This window comes from Prunus mume, linkage group LG5 (genome assembly GCF_029339155.1).
Source record: "Prunus mume cultivar Tortuosa linkage group LG5, ASM2933915v1, whole genome shotgun sequence".
Classification (NCBI taxonomy): domain Eukaryota; kingdom Viridiplantae; phylum Streptophyta; class Magnoliopsida; order Rosales; family Rosaceae; genus Prunus; species Prunus mume.
This window is the reverse complement of record NC_142702.1, coordinates 12,267,766-12,286,128: the sequence shown is the minus strand read 5'-3', so window position 1 is coordinate 12,286,128 and position 18,363 is coordinate 12,267,766. Positions and strand designations below refer to the sequence as shown.

Genomic DNA, 18,363 nt, shown 5'->3' with positions numbered 1-18,363 from the left:
ATAAAAGATTACAACCATATGATCTTCTAGCTAATCAAACAAAAAAGGTGCCATCCCTAAACAAATCCCAAACCCTAAAATTCTAAATGCCGAGGTTCAGAATCCCAAAAAAATTGTCATGCTTAATAAAAAGGGAACAAAATAAAAACCGGATCTTAAATTTATATGCTATATGTCACAGTAATTTTTTTTGCCCACTTTTTAATGAGCACGATAGCAAATCAGTAATTTCCATTTTTAATTTTTTAATTTTTAATTTTTTGGGTCTGACCATATTTATTTTTCTTAGACTACCCTTTTTCTTTTATTCTTAGGATTTGGTATTTTACATGAATACTTAAAAAACTAGTAATTTTTTTATTAGGTGTATTTGCGTACGCAACAGTTATAACCAGAGAAAAATAACAAGGCATAAAATCCAAAATTCCAAATATGCAAATGCAAAACGCCAGAAAGGAAATCCAGAAATTGGGCCCACTGTGGGCCCTTATAATACAATATGCGGACACATGGCCCATCCCCATTCCGCCGGCCCTTTCCACCCCTCTTCAAAATGCCTCATTTCTATTATTTTCCACTCTCATTTGAAGTGTGTCTCCACCTTAACTCACCACCACCATTCCCACAATCATGCAACAATGCGTCGACGAACTTGTCAACGACATAGGCAACCTTAATCTCGAGTGTTCCACCACCGCCGCCACCGACACCGACACCGCCATTTCTGTCAAAACCACTTCAAGCCACATCTCATCCGCCAGTAAGCCTCACGCGCGGCCACGCGATCCATGTTGGGACGCGATCCAAGGCAAGAAGTTCAATGGCACCGGGATCAGCCTTGACGACCTAGGCCTCGTGCGTCGCCTCGGGTGCGGCGACATAGGGAGCGTGTACCTCGTAGAGTTAGAGGGCAGTGATGGGTGCATGTTTGCTGCCAAGGTGATGGACAAGGAGGATTTGGCAAGTAGGAATAAAGGAAATAGGGCAAGGATAGAGAGGGAAATATTAGAAATTTTGGACCATCCTTTTTTGCCCACGCTCTATGGCTGGTTGGAGTCGGACAGATGGTCTTGCTTGTTGACCGAGTTTTGCCCTGGCGGTGACCTCCATGTCCTCCGCCAATGCCAACCGGACAAACGCTTCAGTCGAGCGGCCGTCCGGTGCGTACAATTTGAACATAAATTTGCAATTTAATTATACTACATGATCATACGCGTGACATATATACATATGTGTGTTTGAATTTTCTTTTTCATAAAAATAAAAAATAAAAAATAAAAAATTGTTGATTAAATTTGCAAAATGGTACAATATAAAACGAGTCATAATAAGTGGGGTTCCAATATTTGCTTGAGAATTATTTTGTGTGGGTTCCATAGCTGGAGACTGGGACAATCTATGAATGTTGCAACCCCACAATGCTTTTGGTAAGTGCCATGCACTCGATCATGATCATCATGATTCAATGCAAGTTTCTATAATAGGCCTCGATTAGGATAAATTTTGATTAGATTACTTTTTTTGTTTATTGCCTAATTACGCATGAATTAGGATTGATATTGAATTACTCAATTATGTGATATAATTGGTAAAGAATCACCAAATCGATTAGGCCTCATTTACTTTGATATGTATGGTTATAAGATCTGTCGAGGATCTTCCTTGTAATTTTACATTAAGTTTTTTGATATAATATTATTTTTTCCAAATTTACAATCTAGTCTTTTTTGGTGCTTGAAGATTTTATGCATCTGAAGTGGTTGCTGCTCTAGAGTACCTACACATGATGGGAATAATATACCGTGATCTGAAGCCAGAAAATGTACTCATAAGATCAGACGGTCACATCATGTTGACCGACTTTGATCTCTCATTGAGAAGCAGCACTTCAACATCAACGGCTCAGCTTGTTTCTGATCAAGACTCACCAAACACCGATCGATCCTCTTATTCCACCAAGCAACCACAATTTGGAATATCACCATGCATCCTGCCTAGTTGTATGGTTCCGACGGCATCATGCATGCACCCAAAAGGCAAGCGCAAAAAGAAATCAGGTCACCGTGTGTCCCTCGAGATCGTGGCGGAGCCAATCGACGTCCGATCGATGTCATTTGTCGGGACCCACGAGTACTTGGCACCGGAGATGGTATTAGGTGAAGGCCATGGCAATGCAGTGGATTGGTGGACTCTAGGCATATTTATATTTGAAATGTTTTACGGTGTCACACCCTTTAAAGGAACGAACCATGACTCAACTCTAGCTAACATTGTGGCCCGGGCCCTTGAGTTCCCTAAGGAGCCTACGGTGTCCGGACACGCTAAAGATTTGATCACGCATCTTTTGATCAAGGACCCCACAAGAAGATTGGGGTCCACAATGGGTGCGACAGCAATCAAGCACCATCCATTTTTTGATGGGGTCAATTGGGCATTATTAAGATGTAACAGACCACCCAACATTCCTCGGCCTGTTGCTCACCGGGACCTTGTGCAAGCCGAGAAAGGTAAGGACACTCCAGTAGAATACTACTAGCAACGAGTTTGTTTAATACAATTGTAATATAGTTTCATGTATATATGTGGTTTTTAATTTTGGATGCTGTGAAGTTGTTTTCTGGGTTATGTCATTTCAATTCCCTTTTGTAATTGAAGAACTCTAGTCCCTCCATTTGCAGTCATGTAGTACCCTTTCAATTTTCTGGGTCATGTAAAATTGACTTACCAACACCCAAAGTGTTGAAATCTACTTATGTTCTCCAAGAATCGCCCTTCACAAATTCTCTCATCTCACTTCTGAAATGTTGAAATCTACTTAAATTTAATAATATGCATTAAATATTGTTAAGTTGATCAAACAGGTGTTGGAAGTTTGAAAGCAAATTATCCCACATCGGAGGAAACAAATAGTTTTACAAGCATTATAAGCACGATACTTTTACACCGATTAAATAAGATTGGTGGGCTGATGGAGTTGGTAGTAAAGGCTATACATGGTTGGTTTGATTAATAATATTTAATTAATCAAGACTTGGGCCTTGGGTTTCTTATTTTTTGGGTTTCTTATAGCAGAAGTTCAATTAAAACCAGCAGTCTTTATCATTTCGTGTGAATTTGAACATGTATAACTGATACTAACTACTATTTTAAAGGGGTGCACTTGTGTTATAAAACCACAATTCCTAAGCCAGGCGAAATTTTGATTTTAGGACATTGTGAATCCGCAAGCCTCTATCTTCAATAAACGTTAGTGTTCTGCACTTAAATTTCTACTTATACATTTATACAAGTTTGTATTTTTGTTTCTGTCTACACTTATTGCTTCTTGCATTAATATAGTGATCAATATTATAATTCATTTACTGAATTTCTTCTAACAGCAGGGATATGCCTGTTTTTCCATTTTAGTTAGATTAGCCCTGTCCAATCCTAACCAGGACTAAGTTGAGCCCTGACATGACTCTTGGTGGAAGAGTGGAGACCACTGTTGTCTACCTCTCTGCAACACTTTGAACAACTTGTATTTTTTGTTGTCACTGCAGTAGTACCACCAATTAATGCTGTGACCAAATCTGCATCTATCCATTAAAAGGGGGGGAAAAAAAAAGAACCATGAAAAAAAAATCGGAGACTATATTGCTGAGAGACATAAAATTTACATATTGGCTTTGTTTTGATCCCTTCAATCTCTTTCACTGCACTTAAAAACTGTTACTACATTTTTCTCTACAATGGCTGAGCTATCTCTGGATTGCTATGACGGTGCATCGACGGTGATGGTTCCTCAGCAGCATACAGGTCATGGCCATGAATCAACGGCTGCAGTGAAGTTGCAGAAAGTGTACAGGAGTTATAGAACCCGGCGTAGGCTAGCAGACTCGGCTGTGGTTGCTGAGGAGCTATGGTTGGTGCCCCGTTAATTAATTTTCGTCTAGTCTTCAACATTTTGATATTATTCTAATTCTCTATCTATGGGATTAATGTTTGGATTGGAGGTGGCAAGCTATAGATTATGCAAGGTTGAATCATAGTGCGATTTCGTTCTTCGATTATCGTAAATCTGAAACCGCAGCTTCACGGTGGAGTAGGATCAGCTTATTTGCATCCAAGGCATGTTTGCTTATATTTCATACCACAAACTTTTTATAAAATTAAGGAGAAAAAAAACAAAGGTTTCATGAATTTGATTATTTTTTTGTAGCTGGGGAAGGGATTATCAAAGGATGCTAAGGCACAAAAGTTAGCTTTCCAACATTGGATCGAAGCAGTAAGCTCGTAATCGATCTAGACTTTAACTCTTCTTGTTGTGCCTTGTATTCATCCTCATCATGAGGCTGGTTGTTGCAGATTGATCCAAGACATCGGTATGGCCATAACCTGAACTATTACTATGATGAGTGGTGTAGAGGTGATGCAGGACAGCCCTTTTTCTACTGGTACAATTTACCGTCTTCATTCTTTCTTTTTTGGTGACTATTTTCTCTGCACACCTTGTAATTATTTCAGTCAAAATCATCGTTCTTGTAATTATTTTCTCTGCAGATGAAGTGATACCTTCTTATTTTTCGGGTGTTTTGAGTTTTTGGCTTGGTGCAAATAAAAGTTCCCTATTTTTGTAATTACATATCTACTTTTTAGTAAGACATAAGAACATCTGTCCACTGAGGAGAGATATGTGGAAGACAAGCATTCCAGAGTACATCAAAACATGAACTTTTACTCAAGGGCTCCCATAAGGGTTACTAAATTACTGTGTTAGCTTTACATCCCATGAAAATAGTATGGATATTTCAAAATCAACTTAGTTAAAAGAAAGACTTGCTAATATACTTGGTAAGATGATTTAGAAAGAAGAACCTCTGCCTTTTGTAGGTTGGACGTTGGAGATGGCAAGGAAGTTGATCTCAAGGATTGTCCAAGATCAAGGCTGCAACAAGAATGCATCAAGTATCTTGGACCGGTACCATACTTCTGTGCTGCATACATATAATAGGATCAATACACGGTCAAAATGCAATCCAATTGTTGCAGAGGCTCGTAGCTCTAATGGTTACGAGCATTTACTCCTATGCCTGAGGTCTCGACTTCAAATCCCACCTACCCCTCCTAGTGTTAGAATCTAATGAAATATCACATTACTGATATAATAATTTCCAGCCACCATCACATTTGTATTTCAATTTTAATTGTTGCCCTGTTTTTTTAAGATATTTGCATCTCCAATTCCCTTTATGAGAACATTTGATTGAGAAATTTATTACTATACACCAGACTTCAGAGAGCCCTCTGAACTCTGCATGAAAAATGTATGCTAACTTGTTCACATTCATCTTGTGGTGACCTTTCATGCAAATAAGCAAGAGAGGGAACACTTCGAATATATCATTTGTGAAGGGACCTTGGTGCACAAAGGAACAGGACATCTTCTTGATACAAATCAAGGAATGGAAGATTCCAAATGGATTTTCGTGATGAGCACATCGAAGAAACTTTATGCTGGCGAGGTAAGATTTGATATGGACATCAGACCATTAAGGCTGCAGTCTCCTATCTTAATTTGCAGATGACTGATTCTCTTCCTTTTCTTCTTCTTCCCTCAAGAAGAAGAAGGGATTATTTCATCATTCCAGCTTCCTTGCCGGAGGGGCCACCTTGGCTGCTGGAAGACTTAGAGCAGAACATGGAAAGCTCAAGGTATATTAATCATTAATGCATCAACCTGCATGCTCAGTAAAATAGTCTCTGCTTCTTGAAGACATAGTTTACTGATATGGAATATGTATATTTGCAAAGATTTCAGCACCCACTTTGTAAGACACACACACACCACAAAGAAAATATTTGTAGAATTCCTTTCTTTGAGTGTTATTTTAGATCAAGGAAAAGCCCGCAGCTTTTCCAACTGAATTCTGTATGTCCTTTTGATTTCCAGTCTGTATCAGCATACAGCGGACATTACCGTCCAACCAATGAGAACCTTGGCAGCTTCCTCACCTTTCTTAAGGAAAGTGGAGTTGCCCTTGATGGAGTTCAGGTATAGAACTCATCCTATTCAATTTTATTGTATCTGTTCCAGGTTACTCTGCCTACAATATAAAGATGCAGTTGAAACATTCCAGGGGACATAGCTCTTCAGAATTTAAGGAAGAAGGGTTCAAACAGAGACCTTTTAGCTTCCATTAATAATCGAAAACCTGTATAATGTATGGACATTTATCTGTGTTTCTAGCTAGGCTTGTTTCGTCTGAGCTTTAGCCATTTAAGCAGGTACTTTCTCCCATGGAAGACAATGAGAGCTATGGTTTGAGCAAATCAATTCAACCTGGAAGAACATACGGACAAACAAAAGCTGAAAACCCTGAGCTTCATGCTTCCAGGGTGAAAGAAAGCAATCAACAGTCTGAATCATGTACAATTTCAGAAACAAAAAGAATAAGTAGTTACCAAAGAACCATATCCAGAAATCTCTTCAACCTCCGAACAAGTGTCCATGAGAAAGAAATATTGCAAAGGATCAACTCCAAGAAGGAAGCAAGTTCATGTCAACTAGGAGACCAACTATCTTGGAAGTGGTCAACAGGAGCAGGCCCCAGGATTGGGTCTGTTGCAGACTACCCTCTGAAGTTAAGGCTACAAGCACTAGAATTTGTAAGCCTCTCGCCTAAGGTTTCCCTCACGGCATCCCCATCGGAACCTCCATCAGGTCTCACATCATTTACAACTTCTTGCAGGATAATGTGACCGGCATTGTCTGTCTGTCTTTCTTAAAGAATGTGACTGTAAAACCACTGCACTCAAGCACAAGAAAATATATGAATGGTACTTTACTGGATTGAACACCCTGGTTTTTCTTTTGAGTTCACACATGTGCTAGGATACATAGTCTCATGGAAGACAAAGTAAACTTGGAATGTTGTAAAGGAAAAGTACCTCAGAAAACGTTTAACTTCTCTGCTTGAATGAAATTCATTTAGGCTTCATTTAAATGGAAGGATTCCAAATCTATGAATTTAGATGAGATAATGTGGTAAAATTGTTTGTTTAGACTATTACAATCCATGTATGGCCAGATCTAGAAAATAAGGAAAGGAAAAACACAACTGGATTTCAAATGATTCCTTGCATATAGTCATTTTAAATATACTACACGTAGTTATTTCAAATACATTCAATCCAATGTGATTATTCTTATACATGCGTTATCGGGGATGAGGGTTTTCTCATACACACTATCAAGGTGTCATGGGGGTTTGAATCTAGTGATTATTGATTTTGTACCAAATTTAGCTATGCTGTCAAATCCAAGTCCTTTCCTTCAAATCTCTTCATCCAAAACGGAGCATTACATTATAGTATAAAACGTTAATGTTTTTAGCTTAGAACATCAATAGTGATCTAAATGGGTGCTGAAAAAAGCAAATTCTGCATGTGTTAAGGCCGGGACCATCACTGCAGATGACTAAACGTGGTGGAATGAGTGAATGGCTTTGTTCAAACCCTTCAAATAGCATGTGGTTTTCAAACTGAAAGGCTTCAACACTATCAGTGCATTTCATGTCACACCATGATGTTCATTTATTTCCACAAAGGCTTTCAATGAGATTTTTTAATTTTATTTTTTAATACAAGCGATAATCTAAAATACAAGGGAGAGGGGGGGTTTCTCACACACAGAGCCGTTCTATAATAAGGGTGACTTATATGTGGACCTAGTTTTAGCCGTTGGATCATTTTGATCTTGCCAACTTCTTTGTACTGACCATTATATACTTGTTTTAGTCTTTGAAAAATATTATGGGGCTTCTTCGGTGGAGCCAAAGCTTTTGCTATTTGTAAATGGAGTCCCTTTTTGAATTTTTTGTATGATGTCAATTCATCCTTGCTTTTGGAAGTCATTGCCGTTCATATTCTTGCCTTTTGGATTTTGTCTTCTTTGCATAAGTGATAGTCATGAACTCGAGCTGTTAAGATAGTCTTTAGGCTTCCATCATGTTCTCAATATTGTGCAATTCTTCCTCTGTTAAATTATCCCAATAGTCTTGGTTGTCAGCTTGGTCATCCATGTAATCAGTTAGCTAGTTGTAGAGTACTTCATAGATTTATTTTCTTGCTCTGCTGATCCTGAAATTAGTTGAGTCTTGTGGCTTCTTTATTGGAAATTTAGAGTAAATCTTCTTGACTCTGTTTTGATAAAGAAGATGGAGGTGTTCGTCAGTGGCTACTTGGTGAAATGCCATTTGAGCTCCTCTATGTCTTTCTATGTCTTGCTTCGCCGGAGTGATATTTACTGGTTTTAGTTCTGGAATAAACTGCTGGCTGGGAGAGAGAATAATATTATGTCTTGCTCTTTCCGGATATATATTGTCTTCGAACCATTCAGGAGGAATTCTTTTAACTTCTACTAAAATATTTGTCCACAGTTTTAAATATTGGAGCAATTGGAATTTTCTTTTTGTTATGCTCTAAATGAACTTCTTTATACTCAGTCATATTCATAAGAGCTGTATATACAGTACTGTAAGATGGAAAAGAAAGAGATAGATGGCTAGTTGGAGAGAGGTACTCTTCTCATAATCTAGTTTCATAATATGGCTTTTAAGACCATCTCGAAGGAATTTGAATTTTTCTCTTGTCAAGGCTTGGAGAAAATATCGACTATTGGTATTTTCCTTGACAAATGTGGCTGACACTAGGCTATCTTTATGCTTATAAAAAAATTCTCAAGAATACTACCAGATTCTATCATGGATGTTATGATACTATTAGGGGGTTCAATAACCTCCTTTATTCATGCCTATCACCGGCTCAATAGCCTCTTTTGCTTTGTCATGTATACTCATGCTTTTTTGATTGGGCTCTTCCATTAGTATTAGTTGCACTAACAGTATCGAATCATGCTTGAGTAGCTTCAATGAGTGTGAGTATTACTTTTTAAAAACCAACCATTGGATGAGCAAAGGTTGGTTGAGTGCATGGGCGCTGATGAGCGAGTAGATATAGCAGTTATGATGAGGAGAGTAAAGCAACCCCTAAGTGGGGGTGTGTGGGGTGCACTTGGGTGGGCTAGGTATTAACGTTGGGGTATAAAAGATCATATCACCTAGGCTATAGCCTAAATTAGCATGTGCATAGGTCCGTCCCTGAGTCTTTATCTATACAATACATCATGCTGGCTGATATTCATATTTTAGCATGTCCGTATATGGCAGCCACATTATAGAATTTTCTCTCACACACGCTACTAAGGTCACATGGCAGTTCAAACTTGAGATCATTGGTTTGCAAGTCAAAACCTATTTCAACTGAGCTAAACCCTGTTGGTTCAATAAGATTCCTAGAAGCCCACATTTTGAGAAAAAATCAACTTCATTTCCTATGAATATTTGGTTGAGCCCTTTGTCATGGGACTTGACAAACAAGCCGGGAGCAGCCTAAAACAGAGCAAAGAAGAGAGTTTCAACAACAGAATTTTTTTTTTTTTTTTTTGAGCAATTATTGTATTCAAATGTTGACCATGTCTTGCAAATCGCTTGTATTGTTGATAGGACTTGTTCTAATAACCATAACACCTTGCCCCTGATGCCTTTTCCTCCATGTAGTTAAGGTTTTTCTTAACCAAAAAAGTCGCAAGCATTAGTATTTCAATGAAAAACAAAGCCTAAAATAGGATCTTAAAGAATCCACGACACAACACAATGTCTCTCCTCAATTTATTTATACAGAAAGTCACACAACTAGTTCAGACAGAAACATTGTCGCTTACAAACAAGCAAAAGCTGAAAGAGCACTTGATAGTTTACAGGACACCATACCAAGTTCATTACTCTTGGACATATTCAATGACTCATACCACATTAAACAGGGAAAGACTAAGCGGCAGCCACAGCTTCTGCAGGCTTTGCTTCGGGCTCTGCTGATGCTTCTGCAGGCTTTGCTTCAGGCTCTGCTGGTGCTTCTGCTTCCCAATAGGCAGTCTTCTTGCCAGTTTTGGAAATGGTTTGCAGGACTGTCTCGGGTGGTAAATTGCTTTTCACCGTCACTTTCTGTGCATCGAAATCAATGTCATATGATTCTACACCTGAAGATAATAAGAAAGAACATGTCCCATCATTATCAAGATAATATGAAATCAACAAAGTATGGACTCTACATTTTGTTAACAGCTAGAAAACTGATTAATAGCAAGATTCCAAATAAGCACTAACTAAATCATCGATTTTTGGAGTACATAATATAGGTGGTACCTATATTCCTCTGCGATATCTTACTTTTCTTGGTTCTACTGTTTATCTAAAACCTAAATCCAGGTGGAGAGCAACATCTCTACCTCAACTTTTTAAATGAGTATTAATAAGGGAATTGGTACACGATTCAAAGCACTAAACCACCTATTGAACAGGAACATTTTCATGGTCTCTCAACCGAAGGTGATGCATACACCCAGCTGTCAAATGTAAGAACAATGACCTACTTCTTTCTTTCTATGTGCTTTTTGGGACACCAAAGTGATAACCAGTGTGTACAGAGGTTCAGCTTCAACATACAACACAAAGATATAGCAAACTTCACAAGATAGTAGCATTGCAAAATTAAAATTAACATTCATGCACACGATTTCGTACTCAATTGCAATATAGAAGTAATTATAAAAATGGGTTAAGTCAATGTGTGTCTAGGCAGGCAAATACAAATACAAATCAGGAAATCATCAATATTGCATTTGGCATTGTTCAAATACTATTCTTATGATATATTACAAACATTTAAAGAAGCACAGTCTCAGAGAAGAAGAAGAGCAAGACAATGGAACTGCATAAATGAAAAAGCTGTCAACAAACCTTCAAGTTTTCCAAGAACCCTTTTCACAGCACCAACACAGCCTTGGCATGACATACCAACCTTGAGGACAGTAGTCTGCAACAAAAACAAATCCAGGATTTAATTACTGATATTAGAGAAAACAAAGAACCAACAGATGCCCACTTTACATTATCAAACTTATGCTAACATATTGGCATTCTAATGAAAATTACAAACTCTCCAATCACTTTTGGAGATATCCTCCAACTCAAGACATGGTTTCTTTTCTTTCTCTCAATTTATGTAGTTCATTCGAAAATCACATCCCATCCCAAAACAAAATAAAACAAATTGACACCATCTGGAAGATGCAGAACGCTTTCAAGTGGACCAAATGTTCCTTTATATATCATCAAATCAAACAATTCCTACAAAACCAAGAGACCATTGAACCAAATACCTGTGTTTCTTCAATTGCTTTTGGTCAGAATAAAAACCTAACTCAGTGATAAAATTCAATAAGCAAAAGAAAAACTTCAAAATCATTGTAGCTTGGACAAGCTTCAAGCTTCAAGAATCATATTCCTTATGAAAAACTGAGAAATATTTGTTGCACTATCCCAAAATTTTTGTTCAAAAAGTTTTTGTATAATCCCACTGAAATAACATTCTCTACACAAGCTGAAAATACTAATTGTAAACAGAGAGAGAGAGAGAGTAAAATTTTAAATTAAACCCAACAATAAGTTTCAACAAATTTCTGTACAATCTCAATCAAATTTGACTTAGAGGGGCCTGAACTGACATCAAGCACCAAAAATCCCAACCCAGATATGAAATTGAAACAAGCAGAAGAAAGCCCAAATAACATATTGGTATGAAAGTAAAGGAGAAAAGCTAAGCGAGGTACCTGAGACGCCATCTCTGGGTATATGGATTTCAGGAAAGCTGAGGAAAATTGAGAAATTTGTTGTTGTGGATGGTTCTGCAACTGAAAACCCAGAAGGTCCTTTTATAATAGAATTGAAGAAAAAAATAATAAGGGAAGGAAAAGGAGTTGAGGGAACGATATGCTGTAGGCGGTGGGTAAGTGGAAACAGGCTCTGGAAAGGTTGACCCGCACTTTTGGATTTATCACCCATGACGTAACGTAAAAGCAAAGCTGTTGTTTTCAGTTACTTTTTACTTTTATATTACTGTTATTTGCCATCAACGAATCCTTTTTTTTTTTTTTTTTTTTTTCTTTCTTCTTCTCCTAATAGTATTTATCATTCACCCCAGAGTTCAATTCCCCCTTTCTTAATATTGCTTATATAAAATGCTAATTTTCTCACATTTTAGTACTTTAATTTTGTAACACATTATATGGCAATCCCCATATTAGGGATGATAACAGGCTGGTTCGGGATAGGGTTGTCTTTTGAATTTTTTTTCGAGGAATTCCCATCCTCGTCCCATAAGGGGACTATCTCCCAAACCTGCCTGAATCTCCGAATTTTTATTAAAAATATTTATCCAACATTATAATACTTAAATTTCATTTTAAATTATCTTCCAACTTAATTACATTCAATTAAATTATAAAATTTAACTCAACAACTCAAAATAATCTAAGATATTATATTATATCATAATCATACACGGCTATATTATATTATATATGAATTAAAAATAGACATATTCCTTATTTGGCTGGGTTTGGAGATGGCGTTAACAATACCTGCCCCCAATTATCTCCAAAAATCTCCCCCCATTAGGGTCGGGGACCTGATGGGAACCCAGCTCAACGGGAATTTATGCCATATCAATTAACTTGGCTCTAACTATATTTTTAATTTTTTTTAATCGTTTTTAGAAAAATTTGCATTAATATCATCTAAACTTTTAGGAATGTGTGTGCCTACTTAAACTTCTACTTCCTACTATTAACCACCTGCACTCTTTAAAATGTTGTAAGTAACTTCCCTATGCTTTAGATTTCATTCATTTTTTCGTTAAAACATATCATGTAGCCTTCAATTTTAGTCTATCTACGTATTAGATTGGATTGGACCAAGTCCGTTCTTATGAGTCTCAGCCTTCTAAGTGAGATTTATAAGACACAATATGTTGCAATATTGTCCAATTTAATCACTCCAATTCAACATACCAAATAACGGCCATGATACTTATCTAATTTATTAAAATAATTCAATCCAATTCCATCCACCAAACATAGAAGTTGTGGGTTGGCAAAAATAAAACATAGGAGTGGTGGATTCTTTTTTGTTTTCCCCAATGTTACCATTCTATTATCACTAAGATATTTTTTTTTTGTTGACTTTGATTATTAAAAAAAAAAAATATTATTTATAAATAAATAAAAACTCATGGCAAGAAACACAACTCAAAATTCTGGAGTCCAATCATTTGATGCTAACCATACTAAATATATCGATCCTGAACCACCAATAAGCCACAATTTAAAAATATCTGAGGACAGTTGTTTTTCTTTGTTTGTCTCAACTCTCAACTAGGAAAGGATATAGAAAACATCACACAAGACTCCACCAATTTGGTAGAAACTAGCTGTAGCCTCAATATTCCTTTACAACATTAAATGAGCTTGATACTTGATAATCGACTGACATGAAGTTAATAGGTTATAAATTTGTTTCTATTTGTTTTTTTTTTCTTATTATAAAATAGCGATAATATTTTATTGATAAGATATATAACCAAAAATAAGTACAAAGTAACTAAAATGTCGAATATAGATATAACTTTTTTGGTGACCAAAAGCAACAAGTTGAATTGATCTGTAGAGAATACGCATAACCCAAAAAATTATTAAAATCTTTGAATCAACAACCCAAAAGCACACATGTATACATAAATGGGGATTCTTTATACCTTTTTTTTTTTTTTTTTTTTTGGTGTGGAGAGAATTGAGATTCTTTATACTATTCAGTTTATATAAGCATCCAAAAATGGGGATTCTGTTTTCGAAGAAAAAGTAAAAAAGAACATATGAATGATTTATTATACTTGTCAGTTCCTAAAAAAAACAAGATATGTATTGTATTAGTTGGGTTAATTTCAATTTAGCATTCTGAACTCTTACCTTTAAGGTATTTTTGCCCCTATATTCTTAATTTTAACAATTACATACCCTAAACTTTTCAATTTTTGCAATCTAGTTTAGTGGCTAAGCTTTTTAGTCGATTCCAATATTTAGGGGTCTTGGAGAGAAAATGGTTAGTTCAACAACTTGTGGAGAGGAACCACCAACTTGGCAGAACAGTACAAGGGATCGTACATGCATCAAGAACTTGCAGTACACAGTAAAATAATTATATCCCAACTTTCCCAAAAACTTTACTTATTTACCTCTTTGATCCCTAGAAACGTTTGGTATATTAGTAAAACCACATTATGTGGTTTGAAAATGTGAAATAATTAACACATTAAATGTTGCCACATCAAATGTTGTAGGGATATTTTTGCTATGCCCCCTATACTAATACACATTTTCAGATTATTAAACGATATATAGTCGGCTTCACATACTTAGTGTCGGAACATAACGGTACTAACTAAAGCTTGTGATTAGCCTAGTGACGAAATATGATGGAGTAATGAGTTCGGATTAGAATACGCTCAAGATTCGATTCTCTCAAATGTAACTTTTTTTTTATATAAAAAGAAGTGAAACAGAAAAAAAAATAAAAAATAAAAAAATAAATCCGGTGAGGTGCGGTGTCGCAATTGCCGTTGCTACTCATTAAATAGAATGGCCAACAGGGATACATTTTTTTGTCTATCTTGGTGCCCTTGAAAAGAGAATTCATGGCAACTTAGTGAATTAAATAATATACATTTCTGGTTAGTTTGTGTAATGTTCTCTTTTAGCACAATCAACAGTGCAAGCACGAGCGGCGTCCATTAAGAACTTAGTACAAACGTACCAATACCAGAATTCGAACTTTTCCAAAACCTGTACTTTTCCTTCCTTTGTTAGAGAAACCAGAAGGTTGGTGGTTTGGTAGAGCAACCCATAACTATAAACATCTTAAATGGGGCCTTCTTGTTTCTGGTGCCTGGGGTTCTGTCCCTATGTTCCTTGTTGCTGAAAATTTGCATGTAACGGGAGGAATAGTAATGTTTTGCTATTTCCATCTAATTACGTTTTATTGTGTTATCCCATCCAATCATATTTTGCATGTGAAACTTGTATTCCATGTGGCAAAACTTGATTGGTGACATGCAAGTTTTTCTCGTATTTTCATATTTGTAGTGTATTTAGCAACAAAAAATCCTAAACTGAACAACTATTTACCCATAATGTAATTGGTTGAGTATAACAATGTTATCTCCATGACATACAAGTTTTTCCCATACTTTCGGATTGTTTTGGTGTATTTAGCCAAAAACAAAAACAAAACAAAAACCGTACAACCATTTACCCAAAAAAGTCCTAAACCCTAAAGTGTGTGATTCCGTACCTTAAAACCCCTTAATTAAGGTTTTAACATGTTGTCATATAGCCCATTAACTGTAAAAGGACATGACAAATTCTGTCACATTAATATCACTATCCTATATACTCATAAACGATGTCGTTTTTGAACTTTTCACATATTGCTATTTTTTTTCTTCTAAAAATAAAGATTGTGGCAATGTGTGGTTGTTGCGAAAAGTAAGAAAAAGTAACAAAGGATTTGGAAAACCCACATTTAAATCACAAACAATTAATGCTGTGATTTTTTCACCATCGCGTTTTAAGAATAGGGTATAGTCTAAATTAGTTTAAGTGTATCCACAATTTTTCATAAATTTAGCAAATCTACCAAACCATGCCATGGGAGACTATTTTAACCTAGGTAAAGATTTTTTGAGCTTGCAAAGTTGATTTTTCTTATCAGGAGCTACATTACATCCTGCTTGTAAATTCATATAGACCTCTTCCTCCAAGTCTCCGTATAATAAGGCATTTTTAACATCGAACTTATGTAGTGGCCAATCTACATTTGCTGCTAGAGGAAGTATGACTCTGATAGTGTTGATCTTGGCTACTGGGGCAAAGGTCTCCTAGTAGTCCATCCCATATCTTTGTGTGTACCTCTTTGCCACCAATCTAGCTTTGTATCTTTCAATGGATCCATATGTTTTAAGTTTCACAGTATCTATCCACCTGCATTCTACCGTCTTCTTTCAGTAAGGTAAAGGCACGAGCTCCCATGTAGCCTTCTTCTGGAGCGCTCGCATTTCTTCATTCATGGCTTCTTTCCATTTTGAGTCTTTTAGTGCTTCAGTCACACTATTGGGGACAAATATATCGGCCAACTGCTTCACAAAGTATACACATGATTCAGACAATCTGCGTAGAGATATATAATTATTGATGTGGTATTTCCCTTTAGCTTTAAGATCTACTTCATATTGTACTCAAGATTTACCACAGTTCTTACCTGAATGACTTCCTCAGCAAGGGATTGGCGTGGTACTAGAGATGTAGGCAGGTTTGGAGCAGGCAAAATCTCAAAACATAGTTCAGTTTCCTTAACTTGATTTTGATAGTGTGGAGTTGACAAGTCGTTTTCCATTGGCGATTGGTCATTTTGACACAAAGTCTCAATAAGCGGCAAATGAGGATAAAGTGACTGGTCGGTGGGACAAAGTAACCAGTTGTTTTGACACAGTGCTCCGCCTGTGAAGGAAGACTGGGGGGCAACCGGTCGCTTGGAGGAGTCGACCCAAGACTCCTAGAGTGAAGTCCTTTACCTCACCACACCAAAATGGACTAGAGATGAAGATAAATCAACCTAGAGAACTTAGGTGCTAGTCTTTTTCTAGGCTGGACCAATTTTTGACTAAGAAATGTGATAGGGAGGATGTCTGTCCTACACATCAAAAACCCAAGCTCTCTCTATGGCAAGCCTTGGGAGGGGATGGGCCTCACTTTGGGTCCTTGGATTTATGGTGTCATACAACACTTATCCTTGGGCCCAATTGATTTTTGGGTATTTTGCATTTTCTTTTAAATCATATTTAGAAACCTAATCAAATTCCTTAGTCAAAGTTAATTCTATAATTAATTCTTGATTATGAATTATAACTTAACCATTAAGTTACACTTATAGTCTTACTATTTGACTCAGTCAATTGATTTGATCAAATATGTTGATTTTGACTTTGACCGTTGACTTTGATATTTGACTTTGACTATTGACTCATAATTTCTTTTCTCTTAATTTGTTCCTCCAATCACATTTCTCGGTGTGCGATCCATAGGTTCCTTTTAACAAGGTAGTGGGTTGACTCAACTTCTCTGAGTTGACTTGTGTATTAAATCTCACTATTTAATTTTTCCTATTAGTGAAGGTCAACTATGATGAAATCTTTTAGGACTTCCATAAATCATAGTAGACGCCTAGCAGCATGTCATGATTATTCGAGCTAAATAGGGTGTAGGGAAGAACTTATTCAAATTGGAATGACTGTGCAATTGAATCATTCTCCAATACAATACTCGTTATTCACATTATTAGATAATGGAATCTAATGTCAATTATCCTAGTACGAATTAGTCATTTATATGATTATCTCGGTAAAATTTGAAGACCTATTTTTCAAATTTTATCCACTACTTTGACATAGATTTGATCAATCATATCGTTGGAGTATTCTCTCTCCTTACTGAAAGTAAAGATCTTTTGTTATACATTCATTTACCTTCTTGAATTTATTGAGAGTCATGATAAAACACGTTTAGGTCATGTCTTCTACAACACAACTGTATAGTGCCTTCAAAGACAAACAATATAGCCACAAGACATCTATGATGTCTCAAGTTTAAGGATTAGTTTGCACCATTGCAATCTACGAGTTCTAGTTTGGCATATGAGTAAAGACTTCCAGTCTATATCTCATGTATTTGATTGCGTTCAATATACTTGTTCCCTGCAAACACCTACATACATATCTTGGTGTCACCACAATCAATAACTTGAGACCTCGTCATTTTCTACATATATGTGTGTATTGGTCTTGGCGGAATATCAATACCTAATTGATACTCCTATGACCAGGAACATATTTAGGATTAGAGATCATGATAAGTCTCGATGTATGCAATCTCAATACATAGTTCTCATGTCCACTTATATGTTCCTAGGACTATGGTTATTTATTGTTATGATAATAGATCAATTATCAAGGTTGAAAACAATTGATCTTGCCCACGAATAACTTAATAAGTTATTACAAAAAATGTCCTTAACAATAATTATCATATAATTAGTTGGCTTTAAAGACATACTACTAACAGATTTTAGGTTCGGATTGCTTTTTGATTGCTGGGAAAATAGCAAGGAGGAGGAGGCATTAATTGGTAGTGGTCGTGGTGGGTGAGGTGGCTGGAGATAATGGTGGGGGAAAGGGGCTATCGAGAGAGAAAAGAAAATTTTTTTGAGGGTTAATTTCAATTTAGTACACTGAACTCTCACCCTTAAGGCATGTTTGTCCATGCACTCTCAATTTTAACAATCATGGCTTTTAAATTTTTTGCAGTATAGTTTTGGC

The 18,363-nt window shown here is 36.4% G+C and overlaps 3 protein-coding genes across 4 annotated transcripts; 2 read left to right on the top strand and 1 right to left on the bottom strand.

The window, feature by feature from the left end:
• The first annotated feature begins 607 nt into the window (after positions 1-607).
• LOC103331210 (serine/threonine-protein kinase D6PKL1-like) lies at positions 608-3,902 on the top strand. Its single transcript, XM_008233822.3, has 3 exons — positions 608-1,160; positions 1,741-3,246; positions 3,789-3,902. The coding sequence occupies exons 1-2, from the start codon at positions 631-633 to the stop codon at positions 2,534-2,536; spliced, it is 1,326 nt and encodes a 441-aa protein (XP_008232044.1). The 5' UTR covers positions 608-630; the 3' UTR covers positions 2,537-3,246; positions 3,789-3,902.
• LOC103331211 (IQ domain-containing protein IQM3-like) lies at positions 3,272-6,837 on the top strand. Of its 2 annotated transcripts, none has more exons than XM_089051552.1 (9): positions 3,272-3,904; positions 3,996-4,110; positions 4,202-4,267; positions 4,348-4,436; positions 4,873-4,960; positions 5,358-5,504; positions 5,605-5,694; positions 5,933-6,034; positions 6,268-6,837. In XM_089051552.1, exons 1-9 carry the CDS (start codon positions 3,732-3,734, stop codon positions 6,739-6,741), a joined length of 1,344 nt encoding a protein of 447 aa, XP_088907678.1. In that variant the 5' UTR covers positions 3,272-3,731; the 3' UTR covers positions 6,742-6,837. The 2 variants fall into 2 exon arrangements, with proteins under 2 accessions (XP_088907678.1, XP_008232045.2); XM_008233823.2 differs by having other exon boundaries at positions 5,602-5,694.
• A 2,844-nt stretch (positions 6,838-9,681) lies between these two features.
• LOC103331207 (copper transport protein ATX1-like) lies at positions 9,682-11,866 on the bottom strand. Its single transcript, XM_089051549.1, has 3 exons — positions 11,711-11,866; positions 10,839-10,914; positions 9,682-10,078 (listed from the first exon to the last, which is right to left on the bottom strand). The coding sequence occupies exons 1-3, from the start codon at positions 11,720-11,722 to the stop codon at positions 9,870-9,872; spliced, it is 297 nt and encodes a 98-aa protein (XP_088907675.1). The 5' UTR covers positions 11,723-11,866; the 3' UTR covers positions 9,682-9,869.
• Positions 11,867-18,363: the final 6,497 nt, after the last annotated feature.